Below are 21538 nucleotides of genomic sequence, written 5' to 3' on the forward strand. Positions count from 1 at the left end.
TGCAATACCATTTATCGCCGCCCTCCGTCTAGGCGCCAACTACCATAGACGACCGTCCCGATACGGACTACGTGCTGACCCGGAGATGACCGGCGAGGAAAGAGTAGACTAAAAATCCACGAGCGGGTCAGTCTTACACTCTACCCGAGTCCAAATTCAACGATCTAAATCCTAACCCGCTGATAAAGGTCCATAGATTTTGATTGATTATGGGTCCAACGGAGGATCTGTTGATCGAATAGCGTGAAAGTGGTTTCGATCGTCTGCCGATAGCGTCAAAGTACGATTTGGTACTTTAATTTTTAGGAATTGGAAGTTCGACGTAGGATTTCTTGGTTCAATTTCCTTCAAAGTAGGTTTACACGAACTTTGACTAGGTCAAATGTAGGCGCTAAATCTCGACTCGGTCAAGGAAAATCGACGCCGTAGTCCTTGTGAGAATTGTGCATCCACGGAAACGGGACGATGATCATCCTGCATTGAAAAATCCATATCATCCGTCACTGTGCCGTACGTCAAATTTTAGTGTATCCTTTGATTTTTCTTTCACATGTTCCGTACCGTCAGGGAACACCGCGATTCCCGTTCCTACGAATAAAGCCTCTAATCCAGTTTCGGGTGGCTCGTATTCGGTGCTTTCGTCCCTCAGCCTTTCGTTCGATTCTGATTCCGGCTTCAGGATGCACGCACAGTCTACTCGTGCCGATCTCCCACAGGAGTGAGAAGCAAGCTGTTCGTTTGTTGCCCTCCACCGTTTCGGTGGTAACCTTTCATTTTCTGTAATTATTGTATTTATCTTTCCCATTCACTTAGCTACGTTTTCACTCTGTCCTCCTATCCCCGAGCGGTTTTGAGATCGTCTACATACACGCACAGTTGTCCCGTGAATCTCGTTCCCTTAAAAACATCCGCACACTATCGCGATTTTCGTCGTGGGTATAAGTGTCTTCAAAATTGTTCCGCTAAATGGGTTAAGAAAATATTTATTCTACCCTCCGAGTCCCACCTTTGTATTCTTCTCGGGTCCTAATTCCCTTTTCCAAGGATCGTTCCAACTGTGGGAACATTTTTTCAGAGTCTATAATAATTTTTAAACAGACAATTCGCCGGTCACGCTGTAGTTTTAATTGATTTTCTATTGCCATTGCCCGACAGTTTGACGATCTATTCAATGATCCAGGTGTTGAAATCTCACGAGATTGCTGCTCGGCAGCTGATGCATGTACGTATAGTTAAGTACCCATTGTATCCAACTCGTCGGCGATACAAGAACGACTTAATTTTCGCAACTCCGACGTTAATTCATCCTCACGTTACTCAACGTGATTATCGAAGCAAAAATTTTGCCCCGCAATAGATTGCACGGTTGAAAATACTCGATATTAAAGTACACGTAACTATGATCAGCGAATCCATGCGCCCGATGGGATCACCGGCTACAAGAAGATGAAGAAGGAGAAGAAGTACACTTTAGTGATGCAAAGTAAGAAAATGGGGCACTGTACCAAGAAGCAAAGTTTCACTTCCATATCCACCCGCGTGCCAATTTCGTTACAATGTCAGTAGGTGTGCGTATAACTGCTTACCAATATCATGCCGGCGGTAACGCGACGTGCTATTATTAGAAATGAATCCAGTCAATTTCGAGAGGCCCGTATTTATACCGTATACCGGCACGCACACACCACCAACCATAATTCTGGTACAAGATTATGCGAGTATTCCGTAGCCCGATGTTACACCCACCCACTCGTCCATCCATTCATACACAGAGACACACACGCGGCATGCCGTTGGGGTTGTGTAGGTATCCCGAATGCACGTACGAGAGAGGTGAGGGGCAGGTATATCGACCTCGGAAGAAACTCGCGTGTGTGCCTGCATTTAAAACTCGTGCCCCTCACCCACACGCCCATCCTTTCGCTCTTCGCTACCTGAACGATGTGTATAATTAAGATGGTTCAAGACGATACAGACCGTCTATGCATCCGCACACAACCGCACGCTTTTACAATCTTTCAGGTATATAAGGATATGTATGCAAGTTATTCGGCGATTTCCGGATGTAAATATACCCTCGACTCCGCTTCCATCATCCACCGGTGGTCACCCGTTCCATTTAGCCAGCTCACCATCGGTGTAACGCAAACTCGGTGACTTCTGCACCATTTAGCGCGTTGCATGTGGAAATTATATTGTGCCTCTACCATCAGGGCTGATTGAAATCGAAATCGGTGACACTCGATGAACATGCGTTAAACGGTCTTACGACTAATGGAAGAAAGAAAGAGAGAGAGAGAGTGCAATGCCAGCAGGCAATCAATCGCGGAGAATCCACGAGTGGGGATGTTGGAGAACAAGAGCAAAGGTGCAGTAACGGAAGAAGCGCATAAGAAGACGAAGCCGAGGAGGAGGCAGTCCGGCAGACCCCGCGAAGTAAAGCGAGCCAAAGAAGCGAAGAAGTATTAAGTTGGTCCAGCGAGACCAGCATCCTCTCGGCCCGAGGTGATGACCTGCTCAAGGCCATCCGCTCTCCTCTCCTCTCGCCCCTGCAGCCTCCCGGGTCCAAGCTGCAGCTTCCTCCTTCTCCCACTCTCTCTCTCTTTCTCCCGCGTTACCCAGGCCTTCTTATATATTTCCGTTGCTCCGTTTTCTCCCCGCTTCTTCGTCTTCTTGTTGTTGTTGTTATCATCATCGTTGTTATCATCATCATTATTATTATTGTTGTTTTTATAATTATCATTATTCCTCCTCTTCATCTTCTTCTTCTTCTTCTTATTTCGTGAGCGTGCACGCCGCCTGTTTATCCCTATACTAAGGGCACAGCGAGGTGTATGCGTGTCCTACGCCTCCCACCTTAACTCGACTTTTACTCACTTACTCTCCGCCCGGTCCCTTCCTCGGACGCTGAGCTGCATCGCATCGCCCGTCTTCTTGCCGACCAACTAACTCCGACTCACCGCGGTGCATCGGGCTCTCGTAAATATAGCTTTCTCGCACTTGGTTCTGCCCGCTCTCCGTAGTCTCTATGCTGCACCCTATCGCTAAGGGACACCGAAGTCACTGCCTGCCTTGCGGTGTAAACCGTCGCGAGTTTGTAATACCTACGCACTTCCATCCTTCACTCGTTCATCACATTTTTCATTTTTCACTTTGATAGAACATTTCCTCGCGTGTAATAACCGTGAATTATTTTTTAGTAAATTACAGCAGAGAAGCAGCTGCGCGTATTATTAAAAACAAAATCTAAACTTGTATGCACGTGTGATGAAATTTGTGCACCCAATACAACAGTGAGGAATTGCAAATCTCGTATGATCTATATTTCGATGCGCAATGTTTAAACTTGCGCGTATTTATCTGCAATATGGAATAGAGTAGGTATATAATTAATATTGTTTTACGGAATATCTGAACGTTATACCGATTCTACCGCATGAGTCATGTGTTTCAAATCGCAGAATCCTCACCGAACGATCGACGATCTCTTTTACACGTATATGTATTGTTAATTACACGGTGGCCATAATAATACGTGCGACACGGACGTGCCGCAAGGGCGTTGCGTTAATTAACGGTATAGTGCGAATAATCATTATTTTACGTAGAATACATTCGATATACGTGCATAGTTGTTGAGTTATACAGATTAAAATCGATATTTATATTGTAATTAGCCGCGGAGAATAAGGGTAAGCATACGGATGTACACGCTTACGTATTTAATTGATACAATACACACGTTTCGAATTAAGTATAAACATGTGTATAAATTTTATACATCGTTCGCTCACGCTCTCTTCTTTCGTTCTAATTTTTTCTTTTTTTCTTCCTCCTTTTCTCGTTACTTTAATTCCCGCGTGTGTTTCTTGTGACCCGGTTTACCCCGGGTTCGTCGGGCGGACATATATTATGCCAATTTGCGAAAAGTTGAGAGGTAGATGAAAGAAAAAAAAATATATATAAAACTTCTTTCGTTAGCTATATTCTCTTCTTTTTTATCTTCTGGACTTTGATATTCTCTTGCTTATATTTTATCGTCTTGCCAATTAAAAATAACCCTTCGACCCTCGAGTTAAAAGATTATAATTACAACGCTTTGGAGAATCACTTCCGTCTCTCTTTCATTTTTCGCGACCGTTTGTATTTTCAGAATCATGCGAATTAGGCTGTTGAACCGTGTTAAAAGTTGTAGCGTACACTCAGAGTACACGTGTATATATATATATATGTACATATACAATTGTGCTTACAAAGTCATTTCGTCGAATAATTTTTTCTTCATCGTACGAACATAATTAATACACTGGCGACTAATTCTTGTTGTTTAATAATCGCAATTAGAGGAGAGGGTAAGAATAAAAAATAAAAGTATACCAAGTCGACGAGTATAAAGTATAATTTTTTATTATCTTATTTTTATCCACTACTCGTTTGTTTGTTTGTTTTTTTTTTTCTTTCTACCTCTTACATTCAACTTTCCGTATACCATACGTGCAACAATATCCTCGGGAATCGCGCATTTGTTGCGGTACATAACCACCTACTGTAATAAATATCTGGTGTTTAATAAGCAAGGGTTAACTAGTGTCAAACCGAGTAGCGCGCAGCTGTGTCCACTCGGACAACTATTACGCACCCACTCACACACACACACGCACGCACACATGAGACGAATACATACAAGCGTATAAATGCCGGCTTATTTATTTACGAACTTGCGCAAGTTCGTCGTTTACACTCTCATCTCGTTATCGACGTTCCGGCACGCGCACTCACGGTATACGTACACCATAATATGCCAGTGTATAACCACATAAGGACGCGCGTATTGTTTCTCTGTTAATTGAATAGTCGTCACAGGTCGTAGCATGATTATCAACTACCGCGAAAATAATTTCTCGTCGATGTCGGATTGACAGGTACATTATAGAAACGGGCCGTGAATACGCACGTATAATATACCTGTACTTGTTCAGAAACTGTGACGAGGTGCGTACAGCAACTAACGAAAACACTTTGTTCCAGATGAAGACGAAGTTGACTGTCTGAGGCGAGACGCGATAAGTCCCAATACGGGTGAGGTGCGGGAGAAGGAGTTTTCGAAATCGGGTAAAGGTGAGTCATGCGTTTTTATTTTCGTTAGGTTAACGTTGTCTTTCAAATTTCTCGACGCGATAAGAAATCTCGTCTCTTCCGACCTTTCGCAATAATAACCGCGACTCGTTCCCGACGCCTACGCGTGTTATATATTTGTATCATGTGCGTTGTTCACTACCCCAAGACTGTGTGCAGCGTGCATTTCGCTCAAGTAAGTAATTCGACATCCGTACCACGTATTACAACGTCCTTACATACATCTCTTACAGACATGTGCGTTGGGTATAATAGAGTGCGAATTCACGTGGAGACACACAATGTTTCCGCATTCTCACGGCTCGGCGTATACATATATATATATATATATTTTTTTTTATGTATTTATGTATGTACGTAGGTGTTTGTAACAACGCCGATCCTCGCCCGATGTTATGACTCCTGCTCCTAAGAATATATAACGCCTCTACACGGGTAGATTCCTATCTCACCTGATTTTCTTGCATCCGTGCGTCGTGATTAACGTATTCGTATTACGGTCTTTTTTTCATCCCAGAGAGTGCGATTCGGTGATATTTGTGCAAAACTGATTTGACGTCAGGAATTTACAAGCCTTATCACAGTTCATTTATTAATCCGGACTTCAGATTCGTGATCAGCGATCCGAAAAATCCCCGGGTAACAAAATTCAGCCCAACTTTGACGATCTCTTTCGGGAGTATGGAAAAAGTAATGGGATGTTTTTTCACAGAGTTTATTTAACGCATACTGAAGTGTGAAAAAACAAAACATATTTTTATTACAATATTTGATACGAAATGGCGGTGACGTAGCCAATCTTTGAAACCGACCCTTTTTTAAAACTTCTTCACGGGAGGACGGATTTCCCGAAAAATAAAGAACCAACAAAATTTTATAATCTATATTCTGTTGCCTATGAAATCACGTGGGAGTTTTTGTGGTTTTTTTTTTTTCTCAAATTTTGTAGAAATGGTGCACATTTGAAAAAATGAATCGATGTTTGACCAAAAAATAAGCAGCAAGTCGTTGATAAAAACAAAAAAAGCTTCAACGAAGAATGTAATTGTGAACCTTTGGAAGAAAAAAAAAATAAATAAAAAAACAAAAAGTCGCTACAAGACCAACCGGACATTGTTTTTATGATCCTAAAATACTGTCGACACAAACGAATTTTCTGTTACCCCTTAAAACTTGCTTGTTACGTCCCGGCGTTGTTCTTCCAAAGTATGTCGAGTAGCCGTTTTTCGGTCTAAGTCACGAAGCGATTCGCAACGCGTCGTTCGGTGTTCGCATTCGTCCACACGAACACGTACACGGTGTATCCATCCGTTGTGTAAAACGCGTATTAACATTACCTACCTGCTAGAGATAGCGGCATGGCATATAATGGATACGTTACAGCGAGGAAGGCTTGGTCAGACTTCCGTTTGGAGTTTAGTTCGCTTTCCGGATGAGGATCGAGTCGTTTCGTCAGCTGTTTCGACCCCGCTTGTAAACGTTGCTTCAGTTTCACGGAGATGCCTTATATTACCGTAGGTGAGTGTGCGGTGTCCGAGTTATCCAAGAAAATTACTTATCGATCCCGCGGGCCGCTTCGGAAAGACCGCAGCTGTGTCGACGATTATATAGGTCTTCGTTGTTATTAACTCCCACAATTTTTTAAACCACTACACGGCGTAAAGTGTTCGATGTTGTCGCAGTATTAGGCGCGATATCTCTGACATCTAATACTCGAAGCCGTCGGTCGTAAAGCGAACGGAAAGTCGGAAAGCATCCCGAGTAAGGATGGACTCGTCGTCCATTCCCATTCTTACTCCTTATGGATCCAATTCGTCCGTCTCCAACATTTTTTCCTCCCTTTCATATTTATTTCGTTATCAAATTTCCAGCGTTTTCAGCTCGGGTGTAACCGCATCTCGCTGCAGGATATAATCAAAGCTCTGACGCTTCTCGGTGCGAGTAATGACCGTTTCTGAATCACCTCGGAGTCACAAACGTGAATCGCTTCATCGTGCCAGCATATGTGAGATTTCTTTTTCCTTGTCGTTTCGTCGTTTCGATTATTCATATTTTCACTGATCGTGAAGAACTCGGGGCAAAAGCGTTACGTGCGATGTAACCAAGAGAGAGAGAGAGAGAGAGAGAGGGACGGCGAATTTCGTCTTCCGCGATAAGTGAAAATTTCGAATTCCGCAGCTGTTCCTTCTCCAGGATTGTTATTAAGGCTTCGCGACACGTTGAAAACGGGGGGTTCGTTACATTACGCGAGGCCTTCTTTGGGCCTGACGCAACCCATCGTGAATCAGAACACACAGCCGGTTGACACATGCACGATTTCGTAACACGAAAACCGGCGACTACGGGCAAGACTCTACCTTAGTACTGCAGGTATTACACATTTACGTCCATACATTGTAACCCATGCGTGTGGGTATACCTACCAATGCGAATAGAGCACTGCCCATTCGTTTGGAATAATCGAGCGAAGATCGCGAAGCGAAGGAGGAGTCGGACCCGTTTTCAGCCTTAATTAATACATCCACATCGTCTGTGGATACGTTTACGGAGGTATAACGTTTATGGGATGCAGGGATAGAACACAGGCAATGGTCCTTGGACTCGTGGGTGGATAACGCATACGGCATACGGCGAGGATTAAACCTTACGTGTGTTACGTAGGTGAAATTAAGAAGACGTATATTGAAGTTTCTTTTTCGGAGATTTAAATTTTGTATACGTATACTGTTGAAAAATGTTTTTTTTTTTTTTCCCTGCACGCCTAGGAGCAATTAAATATTGTCGTCTCGTATACATTCACTTTATATGCGGTTACGTAGGTATTATACGGTATAAGAGTATAATGCACGAAAGATCTCCGCACAGACGCCCCGAGGTGTAATAAAAATCCTCGATAGTCTGGCGCAAGATATTTACGAAATATTGAAACCTCTGTCTTCCCTCTTCATCCTCAGCAGCGTGTATACCTCGATCTTGGGTAAAACCGTATTGGGTTACCGTAATGCCATACACCGTGTAATTTAGACTTTTCTGACGATTGATACACTGCAGTGTTACAGGCGAGGAGTCCAAAGGTGGGCGCGAGAGTAGAAATTCAGCGCCTACTTTAAACTGGCTCCCAACGAAGGCGCGAAGATGGCCAAGTAGGTTCTATTTCAACGCAATATCAGACCGAGCTTAGGATCAAAGTAGGACTACGTTTGGAACCTCCTTTAACCTATGTACGAGGAGTTGCAGATCCAACGGAGGAACTGTAGATCGAATAGCGTAAAAATGGTTTCAATCGTCTACCGAGAACGTCAAAGCAGGCTTTGGGTACTTCAATTTTTAGGAGTCGGAAGTTCGATGTAAGATTTGTCCTTAAATTATTAGTACTTAGAAGGTCAACTTAGGATTTCTAGGTTCAGTTTCCTTCAAAGTAGGTTTACACGAACTTTGATGAGGTCAGACGTGGTCGCCAAATGTCGTCGAAGGCGGATGTTGGATCTCGCACTTTTCGTCCAGTTTCATCCAGGAGGCATGCATATCCGATCCTGCACCATGTGACGCGGCTCGAGTAGCATCCTGTGCCATGTGGCGTCGCGTTTTAAGCGACTCGTTCATACGTTTAAGTGTATACACATTTTCGCGTCGACTAACCGAGGCTCGTGTTCTGAGCTCATATCCCTTCTTTCCACCAGGGCTTCCCCTGCCGCCACTTATGTGCATCGGAACTGGAGCCACCGACTCGCGTCCTCTTGGACTGCCGGTTAGTATCGCCGGAGTCTCTCGCCGAAGCGAGTCGTTCAGCTTCGTTCCTCGTTACTGGCTATGTAAAAAAAATTAACAACGACGAGACAAGCGAGTGATTACGCGTAGGTTAAATTTAAAAATGAACCAAGAAGTAGCCTGTTTTTATTTTCACCTCTTGGCCTGACATCATCGTCAGTCATCGTCTCGTTCATTCCCATCGACGATTCATGACCTGTCTATAATCATAAATACCCGATGAATGCAAGTGAATACGGATGAGTCAAATGCAGCGTTAATTTGGATCCCGTCGACGCGTCTTCGAGTTTGAATTGCCGTTGGCACTGTTCAGGTAAAAGAAAAAAAATAATTATAAAGATTTTTACTTGTTATTACACTCGGTCCGCAGTCTCGTACACAACTGCAGACTGCGGCTGCATGCTTATAATTATTTTCGGAAGACAATCGGTGTTCGAAATGTATGGTAAATGGCTTGCGTTATTATCGCCATGTCGATCGGAGCAAACGAGACTCTACGCCTGATAAGCTCTTCACTTCCACTTAATCTATCGGCGTACGAGGCGTGTAGTAACAAAGACGACCGCTTTTTGTCTCTTTGTGCTTATTTCGAGGTGCGTGTATTCTTGTACGATGTATAAACGAAGGTTTTCAAACAAGGACGTCGTCGAACGGTGAATCATTTAACCCGACTACTCGATATTTTTCCACTCTCACAGTTCCCGCAAATATCTATTACGTACCTACACACCCTGTAATAATCATTACCCATGTCTATCGTTCGCCGGTGTATTCCACTTACGAATGCGACAGCTTATTAATAGCCGTGATCAAGTTAGTCATCGTCGTTATAGCTTCTCACTTTCCTCAAATCGGCAATCCGGGAAAGATGAATTACGGATCGCAGAACTGTGCTTGGGAATCCTCGACGATCTCAACAATCGTCGAGAATCGTGATTATTCCGTCTTACGATTAATTACCGCACGAATCATTCGTCGCTTTCGAGATAATTTCTCTCTCTTCTTCTCACTATTTACACCCAATCCCATACCCGGCGTGTGAATTGACCTGAAAAGAATTCCGGCGAAAGGCAGCAATTACTTGTACTTATTGGCCATCGTGACATGCAAGACAGGGAGTACACATCGAGTGCGTTACAGACGTGACACGCGTCACCGTTCCATATCGTATAATGATACACATGCAAATAAATATAGAATATTATCAGCTTATAAGCGCACTAGAATGTTGAAATCCTTGAGCTCTAGCTGTGGGCTGGGTGCAACGGTGAGGCCAGGGTACGTAGTTCGAATTGGCTTTTGGCCGATGAGGCGATATTTAAATTAGGGCTGAAACAATCGGAGGCGTTACGGACGATCGCCCCTTCCTCCTCTTATTTACACATACCTCGCTATAAGCGTTCAATGAAATTTCTGTTATTGATTTGCTCTCCCCCCGCCCCCCTCAACACACATCGCTAATTGAACGATTACTTTGTAATTTTATGCGTCGCCGTATGCCTGCAGTAATATCGCGGAGAAGCGGACGTGAAAAATTGAGGAGGCGAATAATTTGCATGATTATATTGATTATGAAATGTACCAAATTTCTCTCGCTGATATATTATTATACATATATACATATATGTGTACGTTTGGGTATGTATACGCATTGTACGGATTGCAATAACATGCATATACGTATGTGTGTATAGATTACGCTACGTAAAGCTGGTAAATATACATATATATATATATTTAAATGCATTATTGTATCCGCACGAGCCGCACGCGCGAATTTTTATCGTTCAACTTAGACGCACATACGAAGTTATATGTATATTATATACATAGACCTCTACGTTAGTTTTATCAATCACTGTATGTACCGGTGAATTATACTTTGCATGCTGCATCACGTCTGGACGGTTTGATAGTCGCGGTTGAGAAAACTCCGATCGTGAAATACATGTAATACACAATGCGGTTGAATTTATCCGCAGTTTGCGACTTTGAGATCCATTTACAGGTTGTCGGCGATATCTGTGACGAATAACACTGGTCGGAAAAAATTCACTTTTCGCGCGTAACGTGACAACTGATTGTGTTAGGAACAGGGCTTACAATTAGTACGATAGAATTGATGTTAGAATATTTTAGGTACTAATAGTTTTCATTGTGATATGATTTTTTTTTAGCTTTTTCAAAAATACAGTTCTTATTAACAAAAATTAGGTTATTTACAGTGTTACGGTACACTGGTCAACGAAATATTTTTGAACAAGGAAGGTGACTACTGATCTTCAAACACGTATAATCTAACATCGTTATAAAACCATATTTATGTTTATTCGATCAGGTCTAATTTTTTTGTTACGGCTACCGTACCAGTAAAATTTAACGTTCAACGTTTTGACTAAACTATTTTTAGTCCAGGATGTATTGTCATTTATTGTAACTAACAAACTGTCATTTATTGTAAGTAACAAAACACCCTGAATAAAAAGAGGTAAGTCAAAACGATAAACATTGAATTTTACTGGTACAGTAGCTGTGACACAAAAACCAGACCTGATCGAATAAATATAAATACGATTCTATAACGAGGGTACCGAGATTGTCGTTATCTAAAAATTATTCAGCGCCTTTCTGTAACAAAATTTTGCTGACCGGTACAATTGATCCCTTGGGTAACCGTATGAGCGCGTGTGCGTATAGATATGTATATTACAATGTTTGCACAACGGAGAGAATAGGTATAATTAACTCGGTGTCGTAATTGTTGTACGTATATCTAAAGACGATCCGCAAACGGAGTTGAGTAAGAATTTGGCGAACGAAAAAATTCCTTCCGCGTTGATATTGCCTCGGGCGTGAAATTGAATTGGAAACTAGGTGCTACGGTTTACCGTGCGGAATACTTATTATCCGCAATGACCTTTACGCATAGCTGGAAGAAAGCATGCAGCAAACACCGTTCGAATGGTCTGCTGCTGCTTGTGTGTGTAGGCGTGGGTTAATTTCCAGATATATACACAGAAGGTCAAAGTGCCAAGACTGTAATACATGGCTCCACATTGTACATACGTTATGTGTATACATACACGCACACACATATATATATATACATATACGTGTATGTAAACTGGTCCTGACCGTGATTTTCTAAAATATTCTATCAGAGAAAAATAAATGTTTGTCGGGTTTTACGTATGTTTCAGGCCCGGTAAATGGTAGAATGGAGAGCTGCGGAGGCGGGCAACGCCTACCACCCGACGGGGATGAGTTCCCTGCCACCTACCAAGAGTTCAGCTCTGCTCAGCAGCAGCACCAGCATCAGCAGCAGTACCAGTTTGTAGCCGGGTCTAGGGTGTCGTCGACCCTGGCCTCGTCAAACGGCGAGCAGCTCGTAACGAGCGGGGATACCGAGGTATTTTCGAGCAGCGAAACGCTGAAGCTGCCCTCCGCCAACGACAAGAAGAAAATCATCGCGTCGTCGAGCGGCTCGTCATCCTCTAACGACTTCAACTGCGAGGAGAAGACGATCCTGCTTCAGGATAGCCGCGTTTTTAGCCTCAGGAGCAGCGTGCAGAGCTCGCATTCGCCCGTTGTGCTCTTCGCTTCGTCATCGGAAACCCCGGTCGTCGTTCCCAAGGACGTAAAGATAACGAGAAAAATCAACGCTGCTCCGAATTCCATGGACGATTCTTACTCGCTATTCAACGGTTCGAACACCGAGAAAAATATCATTTCGGAAAAAATCATCACGATCAATGTTCCCAAGGGTGGTACCGAAGCGGAATTTATTACGGAAACCGGACCGCCTCCGTTACCGACCTCCAGACCACCGAAGGTCGACGGTTTCCCGACGTCGTCTTCACCAGTGGTCGGGAAAGGTGTTTTGCGCGGAAGTCAGCAGCAGCAGCAATCTTCTTCTTCGCGGAAGTTCTCGCTGAACGGTGACCTCTGGCGTCAGGACGACAAGTCGGAGAAATCTGTCAGGGACAAGATCGCCATGTTTTCGTCCCAGAGCAGTCTGGAGGCTCCGCTTTTCCCGAGTATCACCGTTTCATCGTCGACCTCGACGACGCCGACGATCCGTCCCAGCTCGAGACGTCTTTCGAAGTACAAATCGTCGGAGGACGTATTCGCCGAAGATGCCAGGAACTCGCCGAGGGATAACAACGCCGCGTTCTCCGAACGAACCCGGAGTTCCTTCGACCTCTCGATACCCTCGCCCAACGAAAATTACGACGCGCTTCCTCCCAGTCTGCCCCTTACCTCGCCTCCAGCTTCACCGGGGGTTAAAACCACTCCCGGATTCGCCGTAGTCACGAAGAAGATCCCGGAAGACGTGCCGCCGGAACCGAATCCGAAACCGAACCACTCGTTGCGCCATTCGTCCTCCTTGGAATTCAAGTCCGTTGCGCCATCCGGTGCTTCGGTATCGCCGAGCGTTTTGCAGGGTCCGAAATCACTCGCGGGACTCTCCGCATCTCCGGTTACGCCTTTATCCACGACCTTGACCAGGGCTACCAGCTTCTCCGGCAGCTCGGCCAACCTCCATTCCCGTTCACAATCACTCAGCGAATTGCCTCCCAGTTCGCAAATATCCAGGACCAACTCCCTGGCATCCACGTTCAAGAGACCAAACGAAGACATGAGGAGGACCAGTCTCAACCAGCTCATTGAGCAGCGCAGAAAGGGAATACGGAAACTGAGGGGCCTCGTTATTCCCGAGAAGGAAGCGCTCCCTGTTTCTCAACCGATCGTTCAGGACTTGCCCGAAATCAAGTCCAGGGACTCGATCATTCTGCAACAGGTAAGCGATGGAGATTTGAACTTTCGCGTGAAACTCTCGGCGACTGTATGATTGTGATGTCAAACCGAGTCGAAAATTAACGCCTACTTTAAAGGTGCTCCTACATAGGGATTGAAGGTAGTAAAGTAGGTTCTATTTAAACGTAACGTCAAACCCTGATTTGACGATAAAAATGTCCGAAATTTATCGCTTTGCGAAGGTTAGGTTCAAAGTAGGGTATGTTTGGAACGTCCTTCGACCCTCTGGAGGTTGGGTTAAATCTGATCGCTTGAAACCCTCATTCAACGTTCAAAATCCTAACCCGCTGATAAAGGTCCATCGATTCTGATTGATTATGGTAGAAATATAGAAAATACGATTAAAACCAATGAGGGTCAATGTAGGAGTTTTGGGTTCAATTTCCTTCAGAGTAGGCTTACATGAACCTTGCTAGGGTCAAATGTAGACGCTAAATTTCAACTCTGTTATATGTGTTGTACCGAAGTTGAGTTCACAGCTCTTACATACCTTGGCACGACTGATGCCGATATAATATTCATCAAATGTTCAGAAGCTCGTCTCTTAACAATAAGCAGTCCACTTCAACACCATATCCGTAATCTAAATTTCTCAACTCTCGCGTTTCAGCTTCCCAGATCAAACCTGCAAGACAAATGGGGATCCCAGAGTTCGATATCGAGCAGCATAAGTACAATAAGTGTCCCGGGAAAGATATCCTCGTTCAAAATGCCGGAGCCCCAAAACCTTCCGAAATACTCCCCCGCGTTCAAGCGTAAGAGCCTGGCGGTTTACGGAACCTCGGGAACCTTGACGCCTGGGAAAAACTCCTCATCCACAACTTCGGCTCCGTCCTCGGAGGCCCCGAAGAGTCTCGAGTCCATCTGCAGCCCAACAAGGAGCGACTTCAGCTTCGAATATTCGCCCTCCGATCGGTCACCGCGGTCCAGAGCGAATCTGCGGAAGGCAAGAACGGACTACGACGACTCGGACAACGACTCGGCGGTGAGCAGCTCTCAGAGCAGCATCTCCAGGGGTTTCAGTCCCCCGGTGTCTCCGGTTCCGTCCGAGAGGTCAACGCTCTCCTCCGAGCGATCGTACCTCTCCAACGAAACAACAACAACAACGTCGACGAACTATCTCCAGGTCCGTTCCGAACATCGGGCAGCCACCCTCGAACGCTCCCAGTTCCTGACCAGACCCTCCTCCTACAGTCAAGGATCATTCTCCGAGCGTTCGTCCTCCAGCAGCAGTAGTCCTGACCCAAGGTCTCCGCAGCAGTCTGGTATGTACTCGAGAAACGGACTGCAGCATCTCGCTCTGAAGAGGTCCAGCAGCACCGACACAAACTGCAGCAGTTCGTCGACTCTTACCTCGGGTTCTCAGGCCTCCGCCGAGTCCCTGTCGCGTCGAGTCCTCAAACCGCAGAGCGTCGAGGCGATCAACAGGAAGAACATTTTGGCCAGTGCCAGGTGTAGAAGCGGCGGTGATCTCAACGGCTCTCCGCAGCTTATACAACGGAAGTTTTCCGACGACGAGGATCCGGCACCAGCAACCTCGAAGTTGGCCCTGCAGGAAAACGGAGATTGCGTAGCTACCGATAATGTTAAAATTGCTTACATAGAGGTGACAGCTGAGGAAGGCTCCCAGCCGATCAGAGGTTCCGAGCTTCTGGAGCCGTCGAACGAGATGAGGAAGTGGGTGAGGTCGGAGGTCAAGACTGTGGTGAACAACCGAGTGGAGAAGGACGACGAGTCGATAACCGCGGAGAAAAAGAGGGCGGAGATCGAGGTACAGGTTAGGACACCTCGGCGAAGGTCATCCCTTGCCGTTGCCGAGGAGAAGGCTCAGGTCATTCCGGTAATTGAATCCGACCTCGAGAGCTCGAAACCGCGTTCGAGGTCCAGTATGGTGATCGACAAGAACGCTCCTGACTCGCAGAACGATCTACTCACCGTTCTTTCGACTCGGGGTAGATCTCGCACGGCGATCCATATCGAGGATCGCTCTTTCGGTAGATCGCGGAGTCAGATGAGCCTGGAGGAGATCCTCGACGGAAAGGCGGAGGAGGCTGCAACGCCGTCGGGAACTCCGAGCAGGTCTTGGAACAAGGATAAAGGATTCGCCTCGAAGATACCGACCAAGGTTGTCGAACGGGTTGCGGAGGACGAGTCGCCGAAGATAGCCTCGAGGATCCCGACACCTCGAAGCATGGGGCGAAGGAGCGCCAGCGTGACGGACGTTAAGAAGACCGTGGAGAAGTCTGAGGCTCAGGGACTTAACCAGCAGCCCCCGATTCCTTCGGGAAATTTCCACGGGCGTTTTTCGAGCTTGGACAGCAGCAGCGGCGATATTGATACCGAGAGGTATTCCGCTGCGAGTGAACAGTTCGGAAGCATAAGCTCATTGGCCAGCAGTACGAGCCTGATTTCGCAACAGGAACTCGCCCAGCTCGTCGAAGAGGCGACTCTGGAGGAGGCTCGTGGCGCCCACGACGTTATCGTGGTTCTTTATCACAAGGAGAACCCAGCTGGTAGCGTTGGGATAGCCCTCGCTGGCGGCGTCGATTGCGAGACCAAGGAAATCACGGTGCATCGCGTTCTCGCCCATTCGATTGCCGACAAGGATGGAAGGCTTCAACGGGGTGACAGGATACTCAGCATCAACGGACGCAGCACCAAGGGACTCACTCACCGCGAGAGTCTCGCTGTTCTGAAACAACCACGGTCCGAAGTTGTTCTCGTCGTTTCCAGGGCCAGAGACGACTTTGGGGTTAGATTGAGGTCCAGGACCGAGAGCGTCGAGACCATCGTCGAAGGTGGGATATCGTTACATTTCGTCAAACTTTAAGGTGTTATGAGACGTGTGTTTCCAACCGAAAGTGAATCCCGGTGAGAATATCGAAGACACCTTTGCCTTATTATTCACGCGTCTTTCATGCGATTCCAGGGTCAGAAACGAACGGCTCTTCGGACGAGCAGACTGCATGGGGTCCACCGGCGACTGTTGCCATCTTCAAGGATGGGGCTGGTCTAGGTTTCAGTTTAGAAGGTGGCAGAGACAGTCCGCTGGGCGACAGGCCGTTGATAGTGAAGAAGATCTTCGCTGGTGAGTGTCACCTATCATCCTGCGTTAAAGTCGTTTTATTTATATCTCCCCCGTCACTTTTCTAAACCTCTTTTTAACCGCATCACAGGTGGAGCTGCTGAAAAAACCGGCGCGCTTAGGGCAGGCGATCAAATGCTCGAGGTGAACGGACACGACGTTACAAGAATGTCGAGGATAGAGGCATGGTCCCTAATGAAGAAGCTACACGACGGCGAAGTCAGCCTCCTAGTCAGACATCCTGCCACCAAATCTTCATCGTAGATGTAAAGGTCTACGAAATGGAGAGAATAAAAATAGGGAATAACAAATATCCTAGTAGAAATATTTACGAATCTCGACGGAACGGGTTTGCGTTTACTTATTTGTTTGTTTTTCTTTCTTTTTTTTCTATTCTTCCTCTTTCTAATTCGTTCCAAGCGATGTAAATAAATGTGATTTGTCGATGGATGTACAGTTCATTCTGATTGTGAGTGTTTAGCAATCGTAGAGTTTTGAACAGTGATCTGAAGGTTATTTTTTTTTATTTGTTTCTCATTTTGCATAAACTTTTTAATCCAAATCTCTATTTCTACGGTGTGGTAGGATTTTCCTGCAGTCGTTTCTTTAAATCGTTTTTCCACCGATATCGAACCAGTGTATCCGTATTCAATGTTACAACGAATTTCATAACACACCTATCATAATAATAATAATAATAATGTTAATAACTGTTTACGAAATTAGACCCGGGGAAATATTTTATATATTTTTAAGATAGAGAATTCCACAATAAATACCGAGTTTGATATGTTCGTGCGAAATGTAACTCCGAGTTGAATGATAATAACAATAGCCAGACTATCAGTAACTACGATAACAATATTAATGATAATGGTAGACCATAGTAATAAAACAACGATATCATACCGTACACCTATCGGTTAAACTTTCCAAACGCGAAATCGCGATTAATTCATTATATTACATATTATAATTAGCTTTTGTTTTGTTATACTAAAACATTTTGTTAACAGAATTTATAGCGATAGAGTGCTGGCAGTGCAATAATAATTATCGTTGTATAAAAAAAGTATGCAAACGTGAAAGAGAGAGAGAAAGAGAGAGAGAGAGAGAGAGAGAGAGAGAGAGAGAGAGAGAGAGAAGGAAAAGAACGTGTTTTCTGGAAGTGTTTATATAATGAATACGGCTACTGAAAATAATTCAGGTTTAATTGCAATAAATACACGAAGCGATAGAAGATTTTAAATATAGTGCGTACGATTACCGGTTTTTGTTTTTTAAATGTAAATTGTAAATGAAAGCCGTTATATACATATTAGCGAGATATTTTTTTACTCATCATTTTGTACTATCCCTATATATTTGAGGAACACGGAATAGTGTGTCCATATTTTATTACTTGAATTTTCGCTTTATGGTAAAACCGTCTTGCGGATTGGAAATTTTTTGTAGAATCGAGTGAGATACGAAGCACAACGGACGAAAGGTTGACGTGAGGGTATTAAAATAACACGTTCACCGTGATTTGTTGGTACCGGAAGACAATAAAATTCTGCGTCACGAATGATGCATGATATGTAATTTGCATAATATTAATACTGTTGTTCCTGTGTTCAACACTTGCGATTGTCACAAGTGCTGACGTACGGATATACATACAATTATTAGGTAGTTATTGCTTTATTCTGAGTGTATGAATAACTTGTTTCTTCCGTTTGTCAGTAACAATAACTTTTGTACATATAGCGACTGAGATATAAGTATTTGGTTGAAATAACGAGTAATATAAAAGAGCGTCGAAAAAACGAAAAGGTTGGAAAAAAAAAACAACAAAATATTATTAATATAAGAAAAAATATTATTATATTATTGATATTCGCGTATTTAAATTCAAAATCAATGGTTCTTTCCGGATGTGCGTTTGCGGAAAAACATCGTGTTGTGATATTCTGTGTGGCGATGTTCTTTGGCATTTCACTCATAATTGCTTATGGAAATATAAGAATCCTTTACTATTATCAGCTAATCCAATTTACGTTACTGTTCTGCTATGTTACATTATATGTATGTATTATTCTGAAATTTCAAGGTTTAGTGCAGGTTATCGTTTGTAGCTATCCGTAATAACAATAAACAAAATTTCATTGAAAACAAAGAAATAAAAAAAAAAAAACAGCATAAGAAATCGAGGACATGTTTGTACATGAAATGACTAAATTTTATATCTCACAGTCAACATCGTACACAGGTTTTACATTATATGTGATTATTCACAAAATGTTTTTCTTTCTCATATCACTAGTTATATTTTACAAGTTGATGATAAAAATATTCTTCAATACCAGAAGATGGGCTTTCGCGTGCGATCTTCTTTGATACCCATTTTATCCATCAAGTCCATTTCGAAGGTCTTGAGTTCGGGCTGTCGGTATAAGAGAAAAGTCAAAGATTTAATTGAGCCATCTTTTAACGTTTACCTCGATAGATTTGGGAAAAATATGATCCATTTAATTCAAGAAATCGTTCGTACCAAAAAAGTAACTTCTTTGACAACATTTGCTGGTGTATCTTTCTGCTTTGCTTTGTACAGAGTGGGTCTCTTGTAATCCACAGTTTCTTCACTCTTGTGTGGAATTGGAATAATTCGACCGGTTCGACACGATACCCGAACTCTTTGGCCATCTGGCTTATACCGCCATTCTACGTCACAAGCATCTCTGCAATGAAAATTAATAGAGGTTCGTTACTGACACCCTTGACTATTATAAGCATACTTAAGTACTTTCTTATGCAGGACCTACTTACAGATCACTCGGGTCAACCAGACGTATGTCTGTTGTAACTAGAAGGGGGGCTTCGCTCTGTACGGTACTGCCTGGGAAGTCCTTATCCTTTCCGATTCGTCTTAGATGTGTATTAAGTCCTTCAACGATTACCCAGTTTCGCTCCTGTATCACCTGTGTGATTATTCCTTGCTTCCCTTTGTCCCGCCCAACTAATAATTGAACCTGGAAAAATATTTATGATCATTAAAGTAGCTTGATTAAAATTGAGGGAAACGCATGTAAAATACAATACGACAACTCACCCGGTCACCTTTGAAAAAATTCCAATCTTTCAAGGGTTCAACGAATACCTTCTTTCTGTATTTATGTGGCGAATTTTGGAATTCAGCTGGGCCAGACCACGGGCGATTTGTCGTGAATCGAAAGTTCTTACGCTTTATCGTGCGATCCAAATACTGTATTGCACGCGGTGTCCGATAGTAAACCTACGCAAAGATTTAGAATATTATTTTGTCCCAGTACGAATAAATATTAACATTGATACAAGCAATCTTCATTAATGAGACTTATTTGGGAATGCTAGAAAAAATGTAGCGAGTTTCTGTATTTTATTGATATTTGATGTTAATAATGGTTTGTTAGAAATTATTCAAAAATGGTGGGGAAGAGGTTAGGTTTACCTTCTCAACTGTGTCGGTGATGTATTTCTCCGGTAAATTTGAGACTTTCTTAGTCAAGTCTCCGACTTTGGTGAGGAGGAATGCGCTCAGCCGCATAATTTATTATTGAACCTAAGTAGTTTAATTTCTCGAATAAATGCAGACTTCAATTTCAGGACTAACGGATCGCAGACGTTCAACGTGACTCCTTACGCCATTGCAAGTGCATCGACGCACAGATTCCTATAACTACACTGGCTCGCGTTGCGAGGAGCTGTGAACGCTACTTTGGTTTGCTTTGCAATGAGCTGGCGCCATCCGACGAACTGAATGGGATAAACCTGTGTGAAGATCTTCGACTTACCGACGCTGTACAAAGTGTGGGTGCATTTGTGACACTAGAATAGTTAGACGATTTTAATGTAGTGATGGTCAGATAGACAATACATATCGATATAAGTAATTATCTAAAAGTATTCACAAAACGTGTGAAATAATTTGGGGAACAGTCGGGAAATAAGACACATTCAGAAGTTGCAGAAAGTTATATTTATTTGTCTATACGATCAATCGAATCTGTATTCGTCTGATAAAGACGTCAGAAAAACTCTGTTTTAAATGACTCATGCAATAATATGAATATACGATGCATGAAATTGGATACTGAGCTGCGCTTACGAATAAAATGTACAATTTGATACTTATGTAGATACTCCCAAAAAAATATCGAGATTTTGATAAATTGATACGTTTTGCTCATCCCTGGAATGGTGTGCACATTTATTACAAGTGTATGATGACACGGAGAATTGTATTGATTTCGACCTGGACATTACAATAATTTGAAATAAGGACGATGATTTTAGAAAAAAATTATTAGCACAAACTAATTGTAAAGAATAACAAATACGCTTGTGTGAATGGGTGAGCTGGGTAGAATGCGTGTGTAAGAGAGTGAGAAGAGTTGCTAATGTGAGGTTGACGAATGATTGGTTGATGAGGGTGTAAGGCTGATTCCCGAAATGTGGGAACGGCGATAATGCATTCGTGCGATGGTGAAAGAGGAAACGATGGCAAAAATGTAGTCGCGTGAAGGAGTCCGATAAGTGTGCACGCACATGGCGGAGGAGAGGATGGGGAGGACGAAGTTGAAAATGATATTCATTGTTTGATTGAACTGTGGGCACTGATAAAGATAATACGATTGTGTGCATTTTATAGTGAAGTAAGTCTAACGACAGGTGATGAAAGCGACTTGATGTATTGTTGATCGGCTATTTATT

The 21538-nt window shown here is 43.6% G+C and overlaps 2 protein-coding genes across 2 annotated transcripts in view; one reads left to right on the top strand and one right to left on the bottom strand.

Moving 5' to 3' along the window:
* Positions 1–19233, top strand: part of LOC124186472 (serine-rich adhesin for platelets-like) — a 40602-nt gene extending 21369 nt beyond the window's left edge. Inside the window, exons 6-10 of the mRNA XM_046578223.1 lie at positions 5029–5118; positions 12105–13705; positions 14333–16520; positions 16652–16810; positions 16899–19233. Of these exons, the coding sequence (XP_046434179.1) occupies positions 5029–5118; positions 12105–13705; positions 14333–16520; positions 16652–16810; positions 16899–17071 (4211 nt within the window). The 3' untranslated portion in view covers positions 17072–19233. The remainder of the gene's footprint in view (positions 1–5028; positions 5119–12104; positions 13706–14332; positions 16521–16651; positions 16811–16898) is intronic.
* Positions 19007–20523, bottom strand: LOC124186477 (probable 39S ribosomal protein L24, mitochondrial). The gene is made up of 5 exons (XM_046578230.1): positions 20277–20523; positions 19899–20081; positions 19616–19818; positions 19341–19527; positions 19007–19232 (listed from the first exon to the last, which is right to left on the bottom strand). The coding sequence occupies exons 1-5, from the start codon at positions 20370–20372 to the stop codon at positions 19146–19148; spliced, it is 756 nt and encodes a 251-aa protein (XP_046434186.1). The 5' UTR covers positions 20373–20523; the 3' UTR covers positions 19007–19145.
* Positions 20524–21538: the final 1015 nt, after the last annotated feature.

This window comes from Neodiprion fabricii, chromosome 7 (assembly GCF_021155785.1).
Source record: "Neodiprion fabricii isolate iyNeoFabr1 chromosome 7, iyNeoFabr1.1, whole genome shotgun sequence".
Taxonomy (NCBI): Eukaryota; Metazoa; Arthropoda; class Insecta; order Hymenoptera; family Diprionidae; genus Neodiprion; species Neodiprion fabricii.

Excerpts from the sequence above, each read along its gene's own strand:
- LOC124186477 (XM_046578230.1), bottom strand. The coding sequence starts at position 20,372 with ATGCGGCTGAGCGCATTCCTCCTCACCAAAGTCGGAGACTTGACTAAG. Across the intron at positions 19,819-19,898 it reads ATTTTTTCAAAGGTGACCGG|GTTCAATTATTAGTTGGGCG; the intron begins GTGAGTTGTCGT and ends ATATTTTTCCAG. Across the intron at positions 19,528-19,615 it reads CTGGTTGACCCGAGTGATCT|AGATGCTTGTGACGTAGAAT; the intron begins GTAAGTAGGTCC and ends TTTTCATTGCAG.